This window comes from Culex quinquefasciatus, chromosome 1, assembly GCF_015732765.1.
Source record: "Culex quinquefasciatus strain JHB chromosome 1, VPISU_Cqui_1.0_pri_paternal, whole genome shotgun sequence".
NCBI classification, from domain to species: Eukaryota; Metazoa; Arthropoda; class Insecta; order Diptera; family Culicidae; genus Culex; species Culex quinquefasciatus.
Window position 1 is genome coordinate 59,670,738 of NC_051861.1, and position 24,585 is coordinate 59,695,322.

At 44.0% G+C, this 24,585-nt stretch overlaps 1 protein-coding gene across 1 annotated transcript in view; it reads left to right on the plus strand.

Annotated features, from left to right (window-relative positions):
- Positions 1 to 24,585, plus strand: part of LOC6054476 (syntaxin-binding protein 5) — a 430,924-nt gene that overhangs the window by 282,464 nt on the left and 123,875 nt on the right. Inside the window, exon 14 of the mRNA XM_038260959.1 lies at positions 16,489 to 16,699. Coding sequence (XP_038116887.1) covers positions 16,489 to 16,699 — 211 coding nt within the window. The remainder of the gene's footprint in view (positions 1 to 16,488; positions 16,700 to 24,585) is intronic.

Genomic DNA, 24,585 nt, shown 5'->3' on the forward strand with positions numbered 1-24,585 from the left:
TCTTTTACCCACTTTTGGGCTAAGCTTTTTTCAAATTAGAATACACTTTTTGTCGGAGTTGTGATATATCCAAATTATTGCTATGCTAAGATAGTCGTGTATGTAAACTCTGACAACTTTGACAATCCGTTTGTTTACTAAATCTTGTTCTAAACATTATGATCATACCTGATTTTAAAAATAATGTGCCGAATTTGTAAATAATTCACTATTAAAAGTGTGAAATTTCTTTAATTCGTGGCCAAGCCCACGGAAACACCATGGTTTGCAGTGAAAAGTTTGTTTTGCTCTAAAGCAAGCAAACAGTCCCAGCATTGTTGTGAATTGAACTTCCGGAGAAAATTACACAACCAGCAGCAACCAGCACTGCCCCTAAAGTGCCCCTTTCACCGGAGCCGGGAAGAAGTGTCACGGTCCCAGAAGAAGTTCCTGCTTACAAGTTTCCGTTCCAGCGGTGATGCATGAATACGCCCAGGAAATCATGATCAATCCGCACTCTCAGTCGGTGCCCGTAGGAAGTTCACCTGGTAGTTCTATTTTGCGTGTGCCACAGGGACATCCAGCTGGTCTGCCGTGCCTCGAGTGCACCTATTCCTAGCTCCAGACTCTACTCGCCCTTTGCTTTCCGGTTTCCGTGCCATTGTTTACCATTCTGCAGCGGACTCAGCGACAAACAATTTGATGATGATAGCTAAACATCAATCCTTAAATAAGTTATTATTTACAAATTATTGTCATACCTGCTAGCGATCCACTTGAAAACTTACCTCATTTTTAGAAATTGAACCATTTCATTGCCCGCAACATTTTTCAAGTTGCCTCCAATCGGCATTATTTGTTTTCGACAGTCTCGGACGTCACCATGACGTTTGACTATTTTTTTTTGCCGTAAAATCGAGCAATCATCCGAATACAGCTTAAGTTCGATGCGCGCTAAACATTCAAAACTTTTGCACTGATTTGTTTTCGTGATTTTCTTGAGCTGTCACTTTCACAACAGAGTTTTACAATAAATTTAAATGCTTTATGAGTTTATGTTCTGGTGTTATTAAAACACTTAAAAAGTACGATTAAGTTAGCGTTTATTAACAGCGGTCTGAACTCGACAATGTACTTTTCTCAACTGCCCGAACGGCGTCTGTGCTCTACGAGTGTGTCAGTGTGTGAGTGTGTTGTTGTGTTTCCTAACCGTGTTGCCAGATTCAGGGATCTGCATAATACAACATCCTCTCCACAGTGAAAAGTAAAAGTTACGCTAGTGCAAAATAAAATCCTTCAGCTTCGCTGGAATCCTGGTCTCTCGTCTCGGTCGTGTAACTCCTGGAGTGCCCACGTGGTTATCCTTGCTCTCCGTTCCACGCACCGCTCCTCGTGTTGTCGCGGCAGGCGCTGAAACCATCAGCGGCGGCGATTGCGGCATCGCAGCAGGCGGCGAGTTCTCTCCAGTAAATTCATCCATTTGACAACTCGGTGTGATCGCAGGAAAGTCTGCTGCTGCAGAATTCGATCCACTTTCCGGCAGCGATTCAGGAACAGGTGTTCCGCTCCGGACGGGTGTCGTTGCAAGTTCTTGACGTGGTTTTATGTGGACGAGGCTGCGCCGGTACTCCTTGCCGGCAACGTCGACACAGTAGCTGCGATCATTCATCCGGTTGGCGATTGTACCAGGTGTCCAAACCTTGGATGTTTCCGGATTAAGCTGGACGAACACTGGAGATCCGGTCGTCAACTCAGGTAAAACTCGCGCCTTCTTGTCGTACTGGAACTTTATCTTCTTTCTGTTCCGCTCGATAGCTTCCGGGACGCTTTCCACCACCTTCGGCAGCAGATTATTGATCGAGCTGGGAACGCCACACCTTGTAGCACGGGAAAACAATCGCGCAGATGGGCTTGACCCAATCTTGTTAGGGATGTTTCTCCAGTGGAGCAGCGCGTACCAGAAATCTGTCCCTGTTTCGTTGGCCTTCATCAGCAAGCGTTTGGCGATTTTTACTGCAGCTTCGGACTTCCCGTTCGCCTGCTGGTGGTGTGGTGCGAAAGTCACGAGTTCAAAATCCCAGTCTTTCACAAATTTCACCATTTGTCGGTTGACGAAGTTGGTGCCATTGTCCGTCAGTACTCTTTGGGGTGTGCCGTGCCGCGCGAAGTTTTGCTGACAGGCCGCAATGACGGATTGCGGCGTAAGGTCCTTCAGCAAGTCGACCTCGAAGAAGTCGGAGTAGTGATCCACCGTGACCAGGAAATTTCGCTTGTGTCCTTGATACTCCGCGAAGAATACGTCCATCGATATCATCTGGAACGGGTGGACCGGAATGCTGTGGCTCTTCATGAGCGGATTCTGTTGAGAAGCGGCGAATTTGGCACACACGTTGCAGCGTGCTACGACCTCTTTGATCTGGGAGCTCATTCCCGGCCAGAAGAGGTTAGCACGGGCGAGCTTGAGGGTGGCTTCGACGCCGTTGTGGCTCACGTGACAGCTGTCCACCAGCTTGCGACGGAGAATGTGCGGGACGAGGATGCGGTCACCACGGAAGACAAGACCGTTCTGCGTGGAAAGTTCCTCGCGGTAGCCGTAATAAACTTTAACGTTTTCCGAGACTCGGTCGGCAGATGCTGGCCATCCACGCTGCACAAATTCGATGACCTGCTGCATCGACGGGTCTTTCTCGGTCTCTTCCATTATCTCGCTCAATCGACTATCCGAAACGCTCAGGAAGTTACTCATCTCCACGTTCTCGAGTTCCTTGAACACCCTGTAGATGTTCCACTTCTTATTCTCCTCCTGCAAACGATCCTTTGGTTCCGGGGCGCGTGACAGTGCATCAGCGACTACATTTTCTTTGCCCGTGACAAAGACAATCGAGAGACGGTAACGCTGCAGGTTCAGCAGCATGTGCTGGAGTCGTTTCGGCGCGGAGAGCAACGGCTTGTTAAAGATGGTGATCAGCGGCTTGTGGTCCGTCTTCACTGTTGCTTGCGGGTTGCCTACGATGAGTTGGTCGAAACGGATGCAAGCAAACAGGATCGCCAACAGCTCCTTCTCAATCTGCGCGTAATTCCGTTCGGTGTCCGTCAGCGTGCGCGACGCGTAGGCGATGACACCGTTGTTTTGGTAAACGGCAGCACCCAGCCCGAAACAACTTGCATCGCATTCGATGGTGATCGGCTGGCTCACGTCGTAGTACGAGAGCGTGCCGATGTCTGAAACCAGCGACTTCACACGATCGAACTCGTCCGCTTCTGCGCTTGTCCACTTCCAGGGTTGTGATTCGACGATAAGCTTTCGCAGGTTGGTGAGATTCGCGCTGAGGTTCGGAATAAATTTGCTGAGATAGTTCACCATCCCGACGAACCTGTGGACCTCCTTCCTGTTGGTCGGCGTTGGGTACTTGCGAATCGTCGAAATCTTGCTCTCGTCCGGCTTCAGTCCCTGGTCGGTTAGAACATGCCCGTAGAACTTAACGGACGTTTGGCACAGCTTCAGCTTTTCTCGGTTAAGCTTAACGTGGTGCTCCTTGAGTCTGCGGAAGAGCTTCTTGAGGCGTTCGTTGTGGTTGATGAGTGCCTCCTCCATTGTGTTTCCGGTCCCATAGACGAGAATGTCGTCCGCAATACATTCGACGCCGTCCAGACCCTGGATTGTTCCTTGAAGTTTCATTTGGAATATCTCCGGAGCCGGTGCTATGCCAAAGGGCATGCCTATCCAGCGATAGCGCCCAAAAGGCGTCCAGAATGTCGTTAGCTTGCTGCTATTTTCGTCCAACACGATGTGCCAAAACCCTTTTTTGGCGTCAACCGTCGAGAAAACCCGGGCCTTTCCGAGTTCCGGAAGGATTTCATCCAGTGTGACGAACTGCAAGTGCGGTCTCTTCAGAGCCTTGTTCAACGGCACTGGGTCCAGGCACACGCGAACGCTCGGCTTGTTTGGATCACCGCGCTGCACGATGAGTATGTTGCTGACCCAGTCCGTGTGGGCCGACTCTTTGGTGATGATTCCATCTCGCTCCATGACTTCCAACTCGTGCTTCAACTTACCGCGTAATGCGATGGGGACTCGGCGTGGCGGCTGGATCGACGGGGCTACCGAGTCATCAACCTCCAGCGAAATCTCGCCGTCGAACTTGCCGTAGCCGTTGAACAGGTCTTTGTGGCTGTCTGCGAGTCTTTGGGCTTCCACGCGGTAGATGTTAAGCAAATCCGAAGGGGGGAAAGCCGGGTTTGGACCACCGAAGGATACGGCTTTGCAGAAACGCATGAATCCCAGCACTCTCGAGGCCTTGGCCGAGAGCAGTGGTCGATGGCTTCCTTCAACCACTTGCAGCACTACTTTGTATTTGCGTCCTTTTCGACGGCTTGGCACTTTCACTTGACCCAGAACTTTGATGGGATTCCCACCGAAGCTCTGCAGCCGCAACTTTGATGGCAACAACACTGGTTTATCTTCTTTCACTTGTTTCACTAGATAGTCATATCCAACAAGGCTCGTGTTTGCGCCGGTGTCTAGTTCACATACGATTTTCTTCCAATTTTTGTTCAACTTCACTTCCAGCTCGGCACAAACACTTCCTCCGCGGTCGGAGTCGTCGAAAATTTTTCCGATCTCGTACTCTTCCTCCTCGCTGTCCTCCGATGAGGCGTCGTCGTGAGAACTGTACTCCTCCGTCCCGCTGCTGTCATCCTTGATCTCCTTCACGCGCTTCGAGCTCTTTCGGCTTGGCTTGGACTTCTGCTTGCACACCTTCTCGAAATGGTTGCGGCCCTTGCAACGATTGCACTTTTTGCCGAAGGCCGGACAAGCACCTTTCACGAACTCATGGGCGTCACCGCAGAATTTGCACCGAAATTGTTTAGCCTTGGACTGGACCTTCTTCCTGCCGATCTTCTTTACGTCGGATTCCGGCGGCAACATCGCCAGCTCCAGGCTGCGCCTTGCGGTGATCTCTTCCGCCCGGCACATGTCCACTGCTTTGTCGAGGGTTATGTCTGGGATGGCCAACATCTTTGAGCGGATCTGGGGCCATTTGTTGGCAGTAACAAGTTTGTACGTGACAAGACTGTTGGTTTGATCTCCGAGCTTGGACATTTGTGCCAGCGTCTTGAGTCGGGTCAAAAAATCGTCCGTTGTTTCCCGTGACGTTTGTGTCGCGGAAAAGAACTCAAGCCGGTCCAGGATGATATTCCGCTTCGGAGTTACCTTGGCTCGAATCGCGGTCAAAGCGTTTTGTGGTGTGGCGCTTTGATCTGCCGTGAGCTCGAAGTTGAAGAATTTCTTCCTCGCTTGCTCACCGATCACCGACAACAGGAAACTAACCTTCTGCTGGTCGTCGGTGGCTGGCCACTTATCCATCCGTGTTGCCTTTACGTAATTGTTCCAGCTTTTCTCGAAAAAATCCATGTTCTCCTCCATGTCACCCTCGAGCACAAGCGGTGAGGGCAGAGGAACTTGAGATGATTGCGCTGGAACGTTCGCTGCGGCCGTTGCTCGGGTTACGGCGAGGGCCACCATTTGGGCATTCGCCGTCGACATTCCCTTAATCATCTCCTCCACCATCTTCATCTGATGGTCCATCAGCTGCTTCAACTGATCAGCATCCATTTTACGAGGATGTTCAGTTCGCGAAAACAAAATGGCGGTACGAAAACCGTGATGAGATTCATGCATTACGTTGAATCTAATTTTACATTACGGTCATTTAAATGCGATACAACTTACAATGAATTTCAAAATTATATTGAGCATGTTTACGTATAAAACATGGTTTCAGTGTTGAGTAAATTTACATTTTTTTCTGTGTAGTTCAGACACACTTGGCACATTCCTTTAGCCAGGTTTTGCGTGACGCCCAACGAATCTGGCGGGATAACTCACAGCTGTCTGGCACAAAGGCCAATCGGTTCAATCGGTTGAACCGTGCACGACCGGTTTGTTGCATATTCGCCAGAATTCTGGCAACAATCTTGGGCCAGTCGGGGGGAAAGTCTGCCAGACGTCTTGCGCAGCTAAGCACAGTGCCCAAGTTGTCTTGCCCGCCAGGCGCCCCCCGTTTCTGTCTGGGTAAGGAATACATTGTATAAAAAAGCAAAAACTGCTCAAATGCCCGGTCGGAAATGGCGGACGCATTTTTGGCGTTCGTCTGGGGGCTTGCGCCAGCCATCTGGCAGAATATCTCCTAGATTTTTCTGCCGTGATTTTTGGCGAATATGACACAAACCGGTCGTGCACGGTCCAACCGATTGATCCGGTTAACCGTAAGCCAAACACTTAAATTTTGGTCCAATTTCGATAGTGCACCTTAATCTATGGGTTTTTTTCCCTTAGATTGGTGCACTATCTGGGTGCTGAATAGTGGTTCGCAAAACGGCCTCAATTTTGAACTGTCAAAGTGGAACCAATTTACTGTTTTGCCAAAAGTTGGCAGTATTGTGATCGATCATTAAAAATTGTTTTTTTTTGCAAGAATGAAAAATGTGTGGCTATTGAGAACCTGGGGTTAAATTGGGTACTAAAACCCTATGTAAATTTTTATGTACAACGGTAAAAAACACGATTAAAAACCATTTCTGATCACTTTTTTTTTATTTTTATGCAAAAAAAATTATTGAAAAAGTCCCCTTGGAACGAGCTGTCAAGTAGGACCATTTCTGTCAAGAAGGACCGCGAGGTTAATTTTTCAAAATTGATTTTAAAATCCATTTTAAACTCTTTGTGGTCGTACAAAGTGTTATTTTACTCAGAAAAATAAGCTTTATCGTTGTAAAGAATAATATCAGCAATCTAAACTTCATTTTAGGACCCAATTCAAGAGACCTTAAGTAAGTTGATGGCGAGATCGTATTTTTTATAATTATGAATATAAGTTGTTTATGGAGTCGATGCGGTTGTATCCTGGGTGCTGAAAAGACAGAAAGCGTAACGTGATTTTCGAAAGCTCCCCACATATACAGCTGCACTAAAACTGTAAACATAAACAAAGTAGAAGGCTATGTTCAAGCTCAAGCGTGACATATTTTTTGTTGCTGAAGTGAATTGTTTTGAAACATTTTGGATCTGTTAATATTAAAGTTTTCGCTGAAAAATTAAGTGCTTCGCGCTTTTTTTCTAAGTTGACTTAACGATGGGAGACCAAAGAGGCTTTTTTTGTTTTCCATGTGATGACACAACAAAATAAACTATAGATCGATCACAATACTTGCCACTTCTTGGTAGCATTTTGCAAACAGTAAATTGGTTCCGCTTTGACAGTTCTAAATTGAGGCCGCTTTGCGAACCACTATTCTGCACCCAGGTTGTATCCATCCAGAAGCTGTCTCTATTGTTTGATACCGTTTGAAAACCTGGTTTAGTGAAACTCCTCTCTGTTTGTTGGATCAGCTTCGCTAGAATTAGCGATGTTTTTTTCGCTGGATCAGGAAGAGCTGCAGGATTCCAAAATCAGCCAGGGAATTTATTTGCGACATCGCAGAATTACACTCTCGCCGCAGCTCTTCACCCGTAGAAAAGAAAAATCTCTTCGAACCGATCAAAATGCGACAATTTTCTAGCAAAAAATGTCAAAAACTATACAAAATAAAACACATACTACTGATTATAAAACAGCTCATTTACCAGTAAGAAAAAAGTCATACTTATGCTTGAACATTCTCCTACTTAGTAGATGTAAACAAAGTGGGATCATTTGAAAATCACGTTACGCATTCTCTCTATTCATCACCCAGTGCACTATCGATGTTGTACCAAAATTTAAGTTTTCGGTTTCTCCCCAGTCAACTCAATCGAAATTCTGAATCGGAATTCAATTCGAATCGTTCACGTATTCCGATTCAAACGCAACGTACACGGAATCGGTTGTTGCGTTTGAAACGGAATATGTTAACGATTCGAATTGAATTCCGTTTCAAAATTCCGATTGAGTTAACTGGTCCCAGGCAGGTCAGGGTCAGGGTCAGGGTATGCTTTCTTACAGTAATTTTGGAATCTGATTTTGTGTAAAGAGTGATGTTTTGGAATGTTATTTTCGCCCTTTTGGAATGTTATTTGCGTGTATTAAATGCTTTTTAAATCGCTTTCAAGTTCAGTCATACTTTGCTCGGTTTTCGTTCCACTGTGATTGATATTTTACTCACAGAACTTTTTATGTTAAATGTTTTCTCATGTTCTGATTATCTTTAGAATATCGTATGATCGCTATTTGTAATTTGGCTTATATATCGGTATTTTAGGAAAATCGGTAGCATTTGCATTAATTTGTTTGGACAATTGCACTGAAGATAAGTTCTAGAAGACATTTCCGAACATTTTTCATTAAAAATATATGTAACAATAGGGTGGAATCGAAAATTAGTTTCTTCAGCAATACATTTTTTAAGTCCTTTTAAGGGTCCCAAACAACCTTCCCAAAATTTGGGAGCGATTGTTTAAGCCCACCACGATTGGCGCAAAGCGAATGAAATTTGTTTGGAAATTACTATGGGGAAACATGCATTTTCACATTTGAGCAATTCTCTACGAAATCGGTCTTTTTTCTTCAATTGAATTTTCTTCAAAGACTGAAACATTTTTGCTGCCTTCGGTATGCCCAAAGATGCCATTTTGTATCATTAGTTTGTCCATATAATTTTCCATACAAATTTGGCAGCTGTCCATACAAAAATGATGTATGAAAATTCAAAAATCTGTATCTTTTGAAGGAATTTTTTGATCAATTTGGTGTCTTCGGCAAAGTTGTAGGTATGGATAAGGACTACACTGGAAAAAAATGATACAATGTAGAAAAAATTTGGTTATTTTTGTATTTAACTTTTTATCACTAAAACTTGATTTGCAAAAAAACACTATTTTTATTTTTTTTTATTTTTTGATATGTTTTAGAGGACATAAAATGCCAACTTTTCAGAAATTTCCAGGTTGTGCAAAAAATCATTGACCGAGTTGTGGATTTTTGAATTAATACTGATTTTTTTTTTAAATCGAAATTTTGGTCGCAAAAATTTTTCAACTTCATTTTTCGATGTAAAATCAAATTTGCAATCAAAAAGTACTTTAGTGAAATTTTGATAAAGTGCACCGTTTTCAAGTTAAATCCATATTTAAGTGACTTTTTTGAAAATAGTCGAAGTTTTTCATTTTTTAAAATTAGTGCACATGTTTGCCCACTTTTGAAAAAAATATTTTTGAAAAGCTGAGAAAATTCTCTATATTTTGCATCTTCGGACTTTGTTGATACGACCTTTAGTTGCTGAGATATTGCAATGCAAAGGTTTAAAAACAGGAAAATTGATGTTTCCTAAGTCTCACCCAAACAGCCCACCATTTTTCAGTGTCGATATCTCAGCAACTAATGGTCCGATTTTCAATGTGGCTTTCTCCCCGCGAACGCGTCGTCCGATGCAGAGGTGGCTCTCACCGAGTCCTTCCTGGCCAACGGGCTGGTACAAATAAACTTCCTGCTGAACAACTCCAACCGCTTACTAGACCTCGCCTTTGTGAATGACGCTGCGGCCTTTGAGATGTTACAGCCCCCGAACTCACTCTTACCGATAGACGCCCCGCATCCTCCATTCGTTCTGAAGCTAAAGATTTGCGCGCACACACCTGCTTCCGAATCTATCGATCCGGTTGCTGAGGAGTTCGATTTCAAACGTTGCAACTTTGAAACGCTGAATTCAAGGCTAGAAGCTGTTGATTGGAGTACGATGTACACAGCGGGCTCACTGGACGACGCCGTGACAGAGTTCTACGACCAGCTGCTGAACGTGTTACGCGACACAGTGCCAGTTCGAGCCAGGTGATTTCGTTGCCCTTCCAGGACGCCGCCGTGGTGGAACTCGCAGCTTCGGAACTTACGCAACCAACTGCGGAAGGCACGTAAGCGGTTCTTGAATCGAAGCTCGTGGGGAAACAAGGTCACACTCTCGTACCTCGAAACTGAGTTTGCTGAGCAATAGGTTACGAGCTACCAGAATTATATCGCAGGAGTTCAGGACAATCTCCAGTCTAACCCGAAGAATTTCTGGTCGTATGTCAAGGAGAGGAAGCAGGTGGGAGAAATACCAACAGATGTGTCGTATCGCGAGGAAAAATCGACTTCTCCGGAGGCAGCCGCCAACCTATTTGCACAGTTTTTCGAGACCATTCACAGCTCGCAAGACCCCACGGTTCCCCCAGAGCAGCTAAACGAACTAGCAACCTACAACATTAACCTCCCGTTGCTCACAGTCTCGGTTGCGGAAGTCAAGAAGGCTGTTGGCTCGGTGGATGCAGCAAAAGGCCCTGGACCGGACCGGATCCCTCCATCTGTCGTCAAGAACTGCTGCAGCTCGCTTGCCCGTCCCGTCACAAGCATTTTCAACCGCTTGCTCTCCGAAGGTGCTTCCCGAGCATGGGTAAATAACAAGGGAAATGCGTAATAATACCTTTCTCTGGTATCAATACCAAATTTTGGTATTCCTGGACCCTTTAAAATTTGTCTTAAGGATTATGCAAGAGCAAAATGTGCTATCATACCAATTAAAGGTATTGTTTTGATATTGCAAAATTGCAGAATTTGTCAATGGTCGAACACCACATATTGGTATTCTTTTGGTATTACAGTGTTTTATCAAATTCCTCTGAAACTATAGGAAAATTTTGACCAATTTTGACAAAATAATTAATTTTGCGCTAAAATAATGTCTCAAAGCGAATGCTTTAATTGAAAACCGGAAATTTCAAACTTGATTTTAAACATTTTTGATATACCCCCTAAAGAAATGACTTAAAATTGTTGAAAATTTTCTTAGTCAGGATGGCACATTTTGGTATTATTTTGGTATTACAGTGTTTTATCAAATTCCTCTGAAACTATGGGAAAATTTTGACCAATTTTGACAAAATAATTAATTTTGCACTAAAATGATGTCTCAAAGCGAATGCTTTCATTGAAAACCGGAAATTTCAAACTTGATTTTAAACATTTTTGATATACCCCCTACAGAAATGACCTGAAATTGTGGAAAATTTTCTAAGTCAGGATGGCACATTTTGGTATTCTTTTGGTATTACAGTGTTTTATCAATTTTCTCTGAAACTATGGGATTTTTTTACCAATTTGGACAAGATAATAAATTTTGCGCTAAAATGACTTGAAAAAACCAAATACTTTGAAAAACGAGTCAATCGAAAGATTATTGAATTTTGGTTAATTTCAATCCAGTTTTATTTTAATAACACTTATTTTTCAATCTTGTTATTTTTCAGAATCTTCAAGAACTTCATGCACAGGCCGTTCATCAATGACAAATGCATTCGGTGTGGTGAAGAATATCACTAAGAACAACATGGAATCATCAGGTGAGTAGATTTGGCTGTTGCATATGGATCATTTCCGTTTTTCACTAACTGCAACTGCTGCACTAAAATGGTATGAAAATACCAAATTTTGGTATTACTTGTGCAAACATCAGCGACCAAAATGTGATCTTGGTTGCCCAGTAATAGATGGTAAAATACCATCAAATCATACCAAAATCATGTATGTGGAAGACCACAGAAATACCAAAATATGATTTTCCAAGGGCGCGGGAATACCTAAAAATTAAACCATGGCAATACCATGTTTTGGTATTCAAGCAATGTTCAAAAATTCAGAAGACCTCAACTTGGTATTAAAATGGTTTAATTTGAAGTATTATTTTACCCTTGGAATAACATGGTTTGGTATTGTTGTGCCCTTCCACATACTAGACTTTGGTATGATTTCATGGTATTTTACCATCTATTACTGGACAACCAAGGGCACATTTTGGTCGCTGTTATTTGCTCAAGTAATACCAAAATTTGGTATTCCCGTGTTATTTACCCCTGCTCGGGAAGCGAATGCTTTTATTGAAAACCGGAAATTTCAAACTTGATTTCAAACATTTTTGATATACCCCCTAAAGAAATGACTTGAGAGGAGCGGCCGTGCCTGACTGGTTACGGTGTTCGCTTTGTAAGCGAATGGTCCTGGGTTCGATTCCCATCTGCTCCCAACGAGAAAGTATAGGAAATATAAATCTTGAAACTCTGAACATGTACGAAAAATCAAAGTCGCTCGAGTCGGGGTTCGATCCCCCGTCCTTTGGATTGGTAAGCAAAAATGCTAACCACTAGGCCATCGCGACTTGGTGAGCTATGACTGGAATTCGGAATACTGTTACCACCATCAACTATATACGCGCTGGGTCCTTGTCCATTTGACAAGGGTTCGGAAGTTCTAAATAACGTTTGAATCCGATTGGTCCAAACGTTCTTCAGGGCGGGGCTTGTCGACAAAGCTGAAGTACCTCGCGCTCGGCTAGCCAGCGTATAAATGGGTCACCGAAGCTCGGCAGAGCTAACACCTTCCAAATGCCTATGCGAGTTATTTGCATGTATAGAATGAGAGCTAAAAATACATGGAAACAACTCAATTTGTAAGAAGCGACCGCGTGGTCCCGTTTGGTTGGTTGCACACACACACACCCCCTAAAGAAATGACTTGACATTGTGAAAAATTTTCTAAGTCAGGATGCCTCATTTTGGTATTATTTTGGTATTGAAAGGTTTCATCAAATTCCTCTGAAACTATGGGAATTTTTTTTTTCATAAATTTTGATGAGATAATTAATTTTGCGCTAAAATGACTTGAAACCCAAAAATGTAAAAGCTGATTTAATTTTCTTTTTATATACCCACTAAGATTTTTTTAAAACGTTGAAATTTCTCTAAGTTGGGTTAACCAAATACTTTGAAAAACGAGTTAATCGACAGATTATAGAATTTTGGTGAATTTCAATCCAGTTTCATTTTAATAACACTTATTTTTCAATCTTGTTATTTTTTAGAAGCTTCAAGAACTTCAAGCACAGGCCGTTCATCAATGACAAATGCATTCAATGTGGTGAAGAATATCACTAAGAACAAATCATCACGTGAGTAGATTCGGCTGTTGCATATGGATCATTTCCGTTTTTCACTAACTGCAACTGTTGCACTAAAAATGGTATGAAATTACCAAATTTTGGTATTTCTTGTGCAAATACCAGCGACCAAAATGTGCTCTTGGTTGCCCAGTAATAGATGGTAAAATACCATGAAATCATACCAAAATCATGTATTTGAAGACCACAGGAATACCAAAATCTGATTTTCCAAGGGCGGGAATACCTAAAAATTAAACCATGGCAATACCAAGTTTTGGTATTCAAGCAATGTTCAAAACTCCAGAAGACCTCAACTTGGTATTGAAATGGTTTTATTTTGAGGTATTATTTTACCCTTGGAATAACATGGTTTGGTATTGTTGTGCCCTTCCACATACTAGACTTTGGTATGATTTCATGGTATTTTACCATCTATTACTGGGCAACCAAGGGCACATTTTGGTCCCTGTTATTTGCCCAAGTAATACCAAAATTTGGTATTCCCGTGTTATTTACCCCTGCTCGGGTTTCCCGTCGGAGTGGAAGGTCGCCTCAATTACCCCGATCCACAAATCGGGGAGTCGCGCCAAAGTTGAGAACTACCGTTCGATCTCAATTCTGAGCTGTTCGGCAAAAGTATTGGAAAAGTTGCTTGTTGACCACATCTACACGTCCGTGAAAAACATCATCTCAGAATACCAGCACGGCTTCATAAAAAAGGCGATCTAGGACGTCTAACCTGATGGCTTACACAAACTGGATAATCCGGAGGATGGAGAAGCGTCAACAAGTTGATGCCGTCTACATTGATTTCGCCAAGGCCTTCGATCGAGTCCCCCACAAGCTAACTATCGCCAAACTTTTTTTTTTATTGTTAACGACCCTAAGTTAGGCCAGGACTATTTTTGTTTTAGAAACGACACTCGAAGAAAAACGACAACTGGTAGTATCAAGTGGTTAAGAAGTGAAAAATCACCAGATCACAGACGGGATTCGAACCCGTACCACCCACGTCTACTCTACCCTTAAGCCACCGTGATCCTTGGGATTTTAGTTGTCCCAAGACACCAAAGTAGTGTTCAGTTGTAGATTTGATCGCACAACCACGCCTCTAATCTCGATCTTCTTTTCGCTCTTAACCCTTTTCCTTGCTACCGTGGTTATTGTCGCTCTCTTCTTGGTGAACATCGGCCATTTGCTTTATCAAGGGAAGTTGGCAGTACGGGTTGCTACCTAATTTCTCTTTCAAAGCGTGGACTCCTGTTCCTGCTCGGTACAGGCTCGTATACAGAGTATACTTCTTCACCAAGAAGAGAGCGACAATAACGACGGTAGCAAGGAAAAGGGTTAAGAGCGAAAAGAAGATCGAGATTAGAGGCGTGGTTGTGCGATCAAATCTACAACTGAACACTACTTTGGTGTCTTGGGACAACTAGAATCCCAAGGATCACGGTGGCTTAAGGGTAGAGTACCCCGCTAGAGACGTGGGTGGTACGGGTTCGAATCCCGTCTGTGATCTGGTGATTTTTTTCGCTTCTTAACCACTTGATACTACCAGTTGTCGTTTTTCTTCGAGTGTCGTTTCTAAAACAATCGCCAAACTAACAGCGCTTGGCCTGCTGGACTAGGTTACTCGTTGGCTCAACTCGTACCTAGTAAACCGTTCCGCCTATGTGAAGATCGCTGGTTCTCTCTCGACCTGTTACGAAATACCTTCCAGCGTCCCGCAAGGAAGCCACCTTGGGCCGTTGATTTTCGTGCTGTTTATCAATGACCTGTGTTCCCGTATCCAGTCATGCAAGCTGCTGTACGCCGATGACCTCAAAATTTTCCGGCGAATCGGCGATTCTGACGACGTCCGTGCTCTCCAGGAAGATATCAACGTGCTGCTTCGCTGGTGCGTTCAGAACGGAATGGAAATGAACGAGAAAAAGTGCAAGCTGATCTCGTTCTACAGGATTCGGAGCCCAAATCTTGCGGAGTACAACATGGGCCGATCCACACTCGAACGCGTTCACTCCATCGTGGACTTGGGCGTCACGATTGACTGCAAGATGGAATTCAACCAGCACGTCTCCATCTCCGTGGCCAAATCGTACGCTATGCTCGGTTTCCTTCGAAGAAATGCTGCTGGTTTCACCGACGTGAGGGTCCTCAAAACGCTGTACTTCTCGCTAGTTCGCAGTGTGTTGGAGTACGCCGTACCGGTGTGGGCGCCGTATTACGCCGTCCATCAGCAGAAGATCGAGAGTATCCAGCGTCAATTCGTAAGGTTTGCAGCTCGAGTGTTGCCCTGGAACGACCCTGTGACGCTGGCACCCTACACAAACCTGTGCGCTCTGGTCGGCCTGCCAACACTCCAACACAGAAGAGTTCTCCTTCAACGACTGTTTGTGTTTGACGTCTTGCAGAACAACATCGACTGCAGTGACCTACTCGAAGAAGTCCACATCCGAGTTCCCTCAAGAGAACTTCGGAACCATCAGCTTCTCGACATACCAAGACACACGACGAACTACGGACACCACAACCCTCTTGACGCCTGCTGTAGAAAGTGACTATTTTGGAAAATTTTGACTTTAATGTGTGTAAATCTGTGTTTAGAAGTAGAATTTTGTTGCTTAGTTAGTAAGAAACCCTGAAGTCTGCAAAGATGATAAATAAATAAAAGTAGTATTTTCATACATCATTTTTGTATGGACAGCTGCCAAATTTGTATGGAAAATTATATGGACAAACTAATGATGCAAAATGGCTACTTTGGTCATACCGAAGGCACCAAAAAATTTTCAGTCGGATTAAAAAAATACAAAAAAAATCGAATTCCCGAAATCCTAGAGAACTGCTCATTTTCGAAACTAATACCGTAGAAGTGTAGCCTTCGATTCTAACAAAAGATACAGAGCGTTTGAGAGAGTCATTTCGTGTGTTCGCTCAAAAATAGCACAGATGCTTAAAATAACTCAAACATCCGTTTTTCGCTTGTGGAGCAGGGGGTCATTTTTTCTGGACAGCATAATACGCCAGTGATGTTGAAAATAATGGCCAAGGGCTTCAAAAATCGTCAGTTTAAAAAAAAAAATGATTTTTTACAGCCTTTTTTTACACCTCCTGTTATGCCAATCAAGCTCAGTCCTCCTAACGGAACAAGCCCCTGAATGCTCGCAAAAAAATCATATTTGTTACATCCTGAAACTAACCTATCGCAGACTGAAAAAAAATCCATATAGGGGAAATATACCCATTTTAATCAGTCTAAGCCGTTCGGCCAATTCTCATCACTTATGCCGTTTTGCGCTATTAAATCAACATTTTCAGATGTATCAACAATGCAGAGTTGCTTGCTCACTTTTGTTTGAGCTATTTATTACTTTGGAACAGTCAAAAACACTTTAGGAAAGCTGTAATTCATGATCAAAGTGCTGATAGGCCGATAATAGAAATAGGCTGAGAAATGGTATATTTCCCCTAAATAAAATCAATAGAAATAAACCACGTGTTTTGTATGTAAATCAAAGCAATAATTGCAAACCCGCTAAAAGCGCATTTTGATGCTCTTTCGTATAGATCAACGGATTATGTAGCTCGAATACTGCGGCAGCCAGTGGCAGCAATGGTGGCACAAGTTGTGCTACTACACCAAATTCGGCCAATTCTATTCCTACGACATTGCAAGAGCGTGGAATGAGTATTACAAGTGCTGGGAGTCCTAGTAAAAGAACGGGAGCTGGTAGTTCTGCGGGGACATCAGATATTGTTAGGAAGTCGAGATCCCAAGGTACGCTTGAATTTATTTTTGGATAATCAACAAAAAATTTGTTGAATATAATCAACAACAAAATTGCGTTGAAACAAACCTTGATTTTCTCAATTCCACAAAAGTCTTTTGTTTTTTTGAAAAAGCTGCTAAACGCTAAACGTCAGCGTTGATTCAACAAAAATCATTTTTTCTGCGTGTATCTTTGGATATACCCACTGAGAATTTTGGCTTGAGTCTCGAGTCGAGGCTTGAGCCAAAATTCTCAATGGGTAGTTATATCACAGACAAACAGACGTGACACTCAAGTGCGGACCCATCGTCCTCCTAAAACGGTTATTTCAAATGTAATCTTTTTTGGCATCCACTCACCCGGCGCTGATGGCGCTGATGTCGTGACAACTTACCCGTCTCTCCTCAGTGTGTGTGATGTGTTTTTGTTGTTGTTATAAAGTTGAGCGAGAGCACGTGCAAGGTAGCAAATGAAAACAACAAAATTGAAGGAATTCAAGAACTTTAACGGTGATCCCCCAATCTAGACTTTGCAGGACAAATTTGGGTCAGTCTCGGCCATGGTCAGATGAACAGCTGACTTGCGAGGACATACCTTTTTGCCCTACTTTTAACCCGGTAGTGCAATAAATATGACCACCATGCCTATGTGGCCTGCTCAACTGGTGTCGGTACCCTAAAACAAAGTCGAGGATTGAATGTGTCGTGTACAGGGCTTACAGTGATATTTACATTGGATTGAAACTCGTGTGTTCATTTCTACACGCAAAACCGCCAATGCGAATTTTATGAGCATTGGTACCAGAATTTTGAACATCGAATGGTCAACATCGATCATGCACATCCGATGTTCAAAGCGCGATGCCCATTCGATGTTCATCTTGCTTTTTTAGAAATTTGACAGTTCATTTGATTGTGTGCGTGTCGCCGCGCGCAGCTTTTGGCTGTTTTCACTATTCGCCACTGGCGGCGCCACCGTACATTGCCGCTACTGGGCTAGTACCGCTTTTCGCCACTAGATGGATTTATTCCCCCAGGACGCAAACCAAATATGAACGAAAAATATGAATTAAAACGAATTATTTTTATTGCTTCAACACGATAAATAAAACTAAGCTATGCATTGGATATTGAAATTACGCTTTACTTAGTTTTATTTATCATGTTGAAGCAATAAAAAATATGTTTTGATTAATATTCCTCCTAAGAAGAATATGGGATTAAAAAGCAAACAGTTTTTTGTGTTTTATTACATATTTTAACAGGAACTATAACGTTGTTGCATTGATTTTAGTTGGTAGGTTAACTCTAAATTATTGTGTATTATTGTGTGATCAAATTACAAACACCGCAAGGCCAAATCTCACTTCTTTACTACTTCTGTTTCTCCTCTTCTTGGCTCCGACCACTCCGTCCTTCTTCGCGATCTTCTTTTCCTTCTTGTCCCCGGTAACAGCCTTCTTACCGGTCTCGGACTTCTTAGCGGTGTTGGTCTCGTCGCGCTTCTTGGTGGTTCGGTCTCCTTGTCGGCAGCCTTGACAATAGCCTTGTTTTTCTCCTTCTCAGAACCGACTGAGCTGCGCGATTCAGTTATCAACGGTCCGGTCCGGCGGCAGATATGCTCCGACGGGGCAGGACCAGCACCTCCATATACTCGGACGCGACTCAACGCAACGTTTTTGATGGCCAGACGAGATCCCTTGCGCTCCAGCACCACCGGCGTGATAAGACGATGGATCTTGTGCTTTTGGACTTCGTCTTCTTGCCGCTCTTCTCCGGAAGCGGGTGCTCTCCCACAAACTGACGCACGGCTTCCTCCTTGCGGATGTTATTCGCACGCTTCGGTCCGAGACGGCGCGGCATGGTCGTATCCGTTAGTCCGGGAATGTCCTTCTCGACCTCCCTCAGGATGTTCAGCGCCAGCACCGACAGGTTCCGGTCCACGATACAACAGCGAATCAACGTTGCAGCTATACTGCCAGCGGTTCGGGTTGGTCTGGAATTAAATTTTGAATTCTTTTTGAATAAAACTTAAAAATGATTTTATATAAGAGGTTCAGATTAAGTGGATTCGCTCATGTGTCTTCAGAAACTTGTGTAAATGGGGGACATCACGGAGTTCCGGGAAGGTGTCCCGGACGCGTCCACGAGAGCTGGAAGAGCAATAAAATCTAGTGTACCTTCTTGTGCTGGGACCGCCCGACCTTTCTGATCATGTTTATGGCCTCCGCGAGTGGTGGCGAACGGACGGGCCCGGTTTTCGGCGCCGGAGAGATTTCCATTGGATTCCTTCGAGGAAATAGTCTGCATTAAATCCATGCTGATGATCGAGTCTCAACTCTTCCGGTGCCGGACTAGACTTTCACACGACCGGGCATAGTCGGAACAACCTGCGGCGATAGATACCGAACTCGCGAGGCAGGTTGCTGCTTTTGCGGGGGTTGATCCGCACCGACTCGTTGATCGTTTTTACTGCGGGGATAAGGACAAAGTGATTCGGAGAATCGTCAAAAAAAAGCTTCTATTTCTTACAAAAAATAACGAATTTCAAGATCTAAAAGGACACTCACTTTTGTTGTTCTTCTTGGCGGAAATCTTCAGCAACATGTCCACATCAATGACCTGATGTTTCCGGTTCTGGTGCTTCCGGACGGCAATGTGCGTCAGCATAACGCGCTTTTCCAGGAGGTGCGTGGTAAATGATGTGAGGTGGCCGTCCCTGTTTCGCGCGTCCCTCGGTGCCATCGGAAAGCTTCTCTTTCGCTCCATGCTGGTGGTTCTCAAATTCGACCACTTACTGCGGCAGGAAAAAGGAGGAAATTTTTAAGAGTTGAGTCAGAAAACAATTTTCCCAAAAAACACAAACATTCACTAGCTCGTTCTGGCAGTCCCAGCCAATGTTTCCGGGACCAACCTGCATATTTCAAGCACTTCCTCGCGAACCACACAACCGGGGCCATCGGAACCGCTGTTGGCCAAACACAACCCGCGAACGTCCACGGAACACCGTAAAACCCGACGACGACAGACGCGCGAAAAAACGGACAACGTCAAGTAAGAGAAACGTCAATCTGGTTGAAAAAGAAGAGTAGGCGGCAGGCTATTTTAAAAAGTAGAAAGAAGAATTTGAGAGACGGTGTGCAAAATAACGCACACTAAGACAAAAAACTTTATCGTTTGATTCAGATTGTGGTAGTGTTGGTAAATTTTGTAACGTTTTGAACATCTGATGTTCAAAATTGTGAACATCGGATGGGCTGCGGCGATTGAGCATTCAACGTTCACCGGAATAGGTTTGCGTGTAATTCTAACTAAACACTAACGTTTAATCATGGCACAAAGAAACTTAAAACTATGGTAATATTGTTTGTCCTTCTACCTCCTGATCTCAGGTATTTAGGTAACGGAAAACCATAATGCCTAAACTAACAATTGGCAAAAGGTAGTTTATGACTCCTTTTGCCAATTCCTAACTGTTCTTCGGATCCTAATCAACTTAAGGTGCATTCCTCTTAATGCTCCTTCGACTCATAAACTGCCTGTCTGCATAAGGCAATCAGACAGCAATTAGAGCCACTTCTTTGGAAATGACTCATTCAAATAAATAAACTAATTGGTGAATACCAAACATGTTTGGAGCATTGTTGCGTGGTCCCGCGGGTGTCTTTAACGGTAAAGCCGTTCTTGGACACTTCGCAAAGATTACCAATATTCTTCGCTCACTCATATTCCAGGTTGAGCAGATGATCGCGGCAAGTCTCGACATCGTGCTGGTGGTTGTCGGAGATCACAATCACCAGGTGGAGAGAATCTTGGAATTCGTTGACTTGTTCGAGGATGACACGAAGTGCCACTATGTGATCCACACATGACCGGCCACTCCGGAACCCTGCTCCCGAGCATGGGTAAATAACAAGGGAAATGCATAATAATACCTTTCTCTGGTATCAATACCAAATTTTGGTATTCCTGGACCCTTTAAAATTTGTCTTGAGGATTATGCAAGAGCAAAATGTGGTATCATACCAATTTAACCCTTTCGAGCCTGATGGGTCATATATGACCCAAATATCAAAATTTCCAAAACCAGCCTATCATTTTCGTTTGGTCATAAGAATCATTTTCCCATCACTGAATAAAAAAATATTTTTTTGAAAATTCAGGCCTGAAAGGGTTAAGGTATTGTTTTGATGTTGCAAAATTGCAGAATTTTTCAATGGTCGAACACCACATTTTTGTATTCTTCTGGTATTACTGTATTTTATCAAATTCCTCTGAAACTATGGGAAAATTTTGACCAATTTTGACAAAATAATTAATTTTGCGCTAAAATGATGTCTCAAAGCGAATGCTTTAATTGAAAACCGGAAATTTCAAACTTGATTTTAAACATTTTTGATATACCCCCTACAGAAATGACTTGAAATTGTGGAAAATTTTCTAAGTCAGGATGGCACATTTTGGTATTATTTTGGTATTAAAGTGTTTTATCAAATTCCTCTGAAATTATGGGATTTTTGAAAAAAAATGTTAAAGCTGGTTTTAACATTTTTTGATATACCCATTACGATTTTTTTTCAAATTGTTGAAATTTCTAACCATATACTTTGAAAAACGAGTCAATCGAAAGATTATTGAATTTTGGTGAATTTCAATCCAGTTTCATTTTAATAACACTTATTTTTCAATCTTGTTATTTTTCAGAAGCTTCAAGGACTTCAAGCACAGGCCGTTCATCAATGAAAAATGCATTCGGTGTGGTGAAGAATATCACTAAGAACAACATGGAATCATCAGGTGAGTAGATTTGGCTGTTGCATATGGATCATTTCCGTTGTTTCACAAACTGCAACTGATGCACTAAAAATGGTATGAAAATACCAAATTTTGGTATTACCTACTTGTTCAAATATCAGCGACCAAAAGGTGCTCTTGGTTGCCCAGTAATAGATGGTAAAATACCATGAAATCATACCAAAATCATGTATGTAGAAGACCACAGGATTACCAAAAAATGATTTTCCAATTGCGCGGGAATACCTAAAATTAAAACCATGGCAATACCAAGTTTTGGTATACAAGCAATGTTCAAAACTCCAGAAGACCTTTTCTTGGTATTGAAATGGTTTTATTTTGAGATATTATTTTACCCTTGGAATAACATGGTTTGGTATTGTTGTGCCCTTCCACATACAAGACTTTGGTATGAATTCATGGTATTTTACCATCTATTACTGGGCAACCAAGGGCACATTTTGGTCGCTGTTATTTGCCCAAGTAATACCAAAATTTGGTATTCCCGTGTTATTTACCCCTGCTCGGGCTTGCTGCCGTCGAAGAGTCTCGTCGATCTTCGACTTGATCCTGCACAAGATCACCTTGCAGAGAACCTTCAGGATTATGCACAGCAGCATGATGCCACGCCTGTATCGCGGATGGCGAGATCTCCCTTCTTGGGAACCTTCACCAAGATGCCCTGCATCCAGTCGGCCGGAAATGTCACGGTGCCCAGATTTTGCTAAATAGCCGATGCAGCAGCCGAGCTGACAGTTGGGCATCAGCTTTGAGCATTTCTGCGGTGATTTGATCTATCCCTGGCGCTTTTCCGCACAGAAAAAAATATTACTGTAAATTTACATTATTTATCATGTACCAAAAGGTATCATGATCACTCCTGTTCAACTTTCGTTGGGTTTGGTCGTCTTTCGAGCTAGCTTAGCGCGTTTTTGACGGTGTTTTGTTAACTTTCGCCGACGGCCATGGCGGCGGCCGCGACGGTGGAGAGTGAGTGGACGGAGCACAGGGCTGAGAATGGAAGGACGTTCTACTGGAACGCGGCCTTGAGGAAAGTGTGTGGGAGAAACCGGACGGGTTTCAACCCAAAATGCAGGCGGCGACGGGCATGGAGAATGAAGACTCCGAAGGAGGAGGAGAGGACGGGGGCGAATTTCGTCCCGTGGTCAAGGTTCGCCGCAGGAAGGCTAAGGAGGAGATCAACGTCGGCGATGGCGGCAACGACGGCGATGTGGAAAAACTGCTCAGCAACAACAAGTTCAGCCCGCTAGCGGAGGAGAGCAACAACAACAACAATGCGAACCCAGCAGCAGAAAAACCATCCCCGTGGTACCAGCAACCGGCAAGTCGGCCGGGAGAAGAAGCAGCCGCCGCTGGTGGTGAAAGAAACGAGTTTCGCCCGCCTTGCGAAGGTGATGGCGACATGTGATGTCCAGCCGGAACACAAATTGACGCGGTACGGCACCAAAATTACGTGCTTCTCGAGCGACGACTTCGACACGGTGCAAGCCCACCTGAAGAAGAACAAGGTGCATATCTACACGCATGGAAAGCGCAGTGCGAGACCGCACCGGGTAGTAATGCGAGGTCTCCCGAACGTGGAACCGGATTACATCAAGGAGCTGCTCAAGACGGAACATCAGCTGGACGTCTTGGCAGTACACGCCATCAGGCGGAAGCAGCAGCTTCCCGCCATCGATGAGACGCCTTTCATCGTGCTCTTCCCCAAGGGGCACACCAGTCTGAAGGATTTGAGTAGCAAGGTGAAGAAAGTGGGACCAGTCGTCGTCCGGTGGGTGGCCTACCGGAACAAAGAACCGCACGTGACCCAGTGCAAGAACTGCTAGCAGTTTGGTCACGGAACCAGTAACTGCCATCTCAAGCCCAGGTGCAGCAGCTGTGGGGGGTGCCCACAGCACGGAAAAGTGCAAAGCAGAAGAAACGGAAGCCAAGAAGTGTGTCAACTGCTCTGGATCTCACGAGGGTCTGGACCGCAGCTGTCCCAAACATGCGCAGTTCATCCAGTCGAGGCAGCAGGCGTCCACGCCGAAGCCGCCAGCATGGAAGAAGAACAAACAGACTCCGGCAGGAGCTGCGTTCACCGCGGCGGATTTTCCTCCGCTACCTGGAGCGGTGCCGTCCGTTGAACCGGAAAATAAACATCCTCGTCCCGCAGGAAGAAGTCGAGAAGATACTGGCGCCGGCGCCGGTGCAACCCCGAAGGAGCAACAAGGCGAACGGAAGCTGTACAGCGAGTCGGAGCTGTGGACCATTTACCGAGAATACAGAGCTCGCTTGAGCCATTGCAAGACACCCGAGGAACAGATTGATGTGATCGCACACTTGCTGACACATGGCACGAGCAACGAAACGAAACTATTGGCACTACGCCCCCCGGGGCATGGCCTTCCTCTAACGTGGGATTTCTGCTCCAGCGCCTCTGACGAGACAGGAGAAACCGGGACCGACGTTTTACTTCACCATCCGATAGAAGCTCAGTGGATAAGGCGGGAATCGAACCCGCGTCTCATAGCATCATCGGGATCGGCAGCCGAAGCCGCTACCCCTGCGCCACGAGACCCACCAGCAAATGATCATCTAATTCAGTAATGTTTTTTTCTTTTCTTTTATTATTTTTTGTACTATTGATCCTCGGTCCTAACCTGGTCACAGCACCTAAAAGGACCTAATAAATAAGTTATGAACAAAAAAAAAAGGTATCATGATAAATGATGTATATTTACATTAGGTTCATTGGAAATTTACATTAGATTCATTGGAAATTTACATGAGTTTTGAAAATTTACATTACTTTTGGAATTTACATTAGTTCAAATCAACTAATTCTGATTGGCCAATGGGAATGAGAAGCTCGACTTGGATTGCAGTAGGAAAAGGGTGTGGCCTATGTTCTATTTTAAAATTTTTGAAGCGGGCAGCAAAAGGAAATTCGGATTTAAAAAAGTTGTTTCATGTAAACTAAAACTAAAAATAGAACTAAAAATAGTTATATTTGGTTCTCTTTCTATCGCTCTCATACTTCGCTGGCCCACTGCCTGAGCCTCGACCTGAGCAAGTTGATGCTTTAGCCGCTCGTTTAT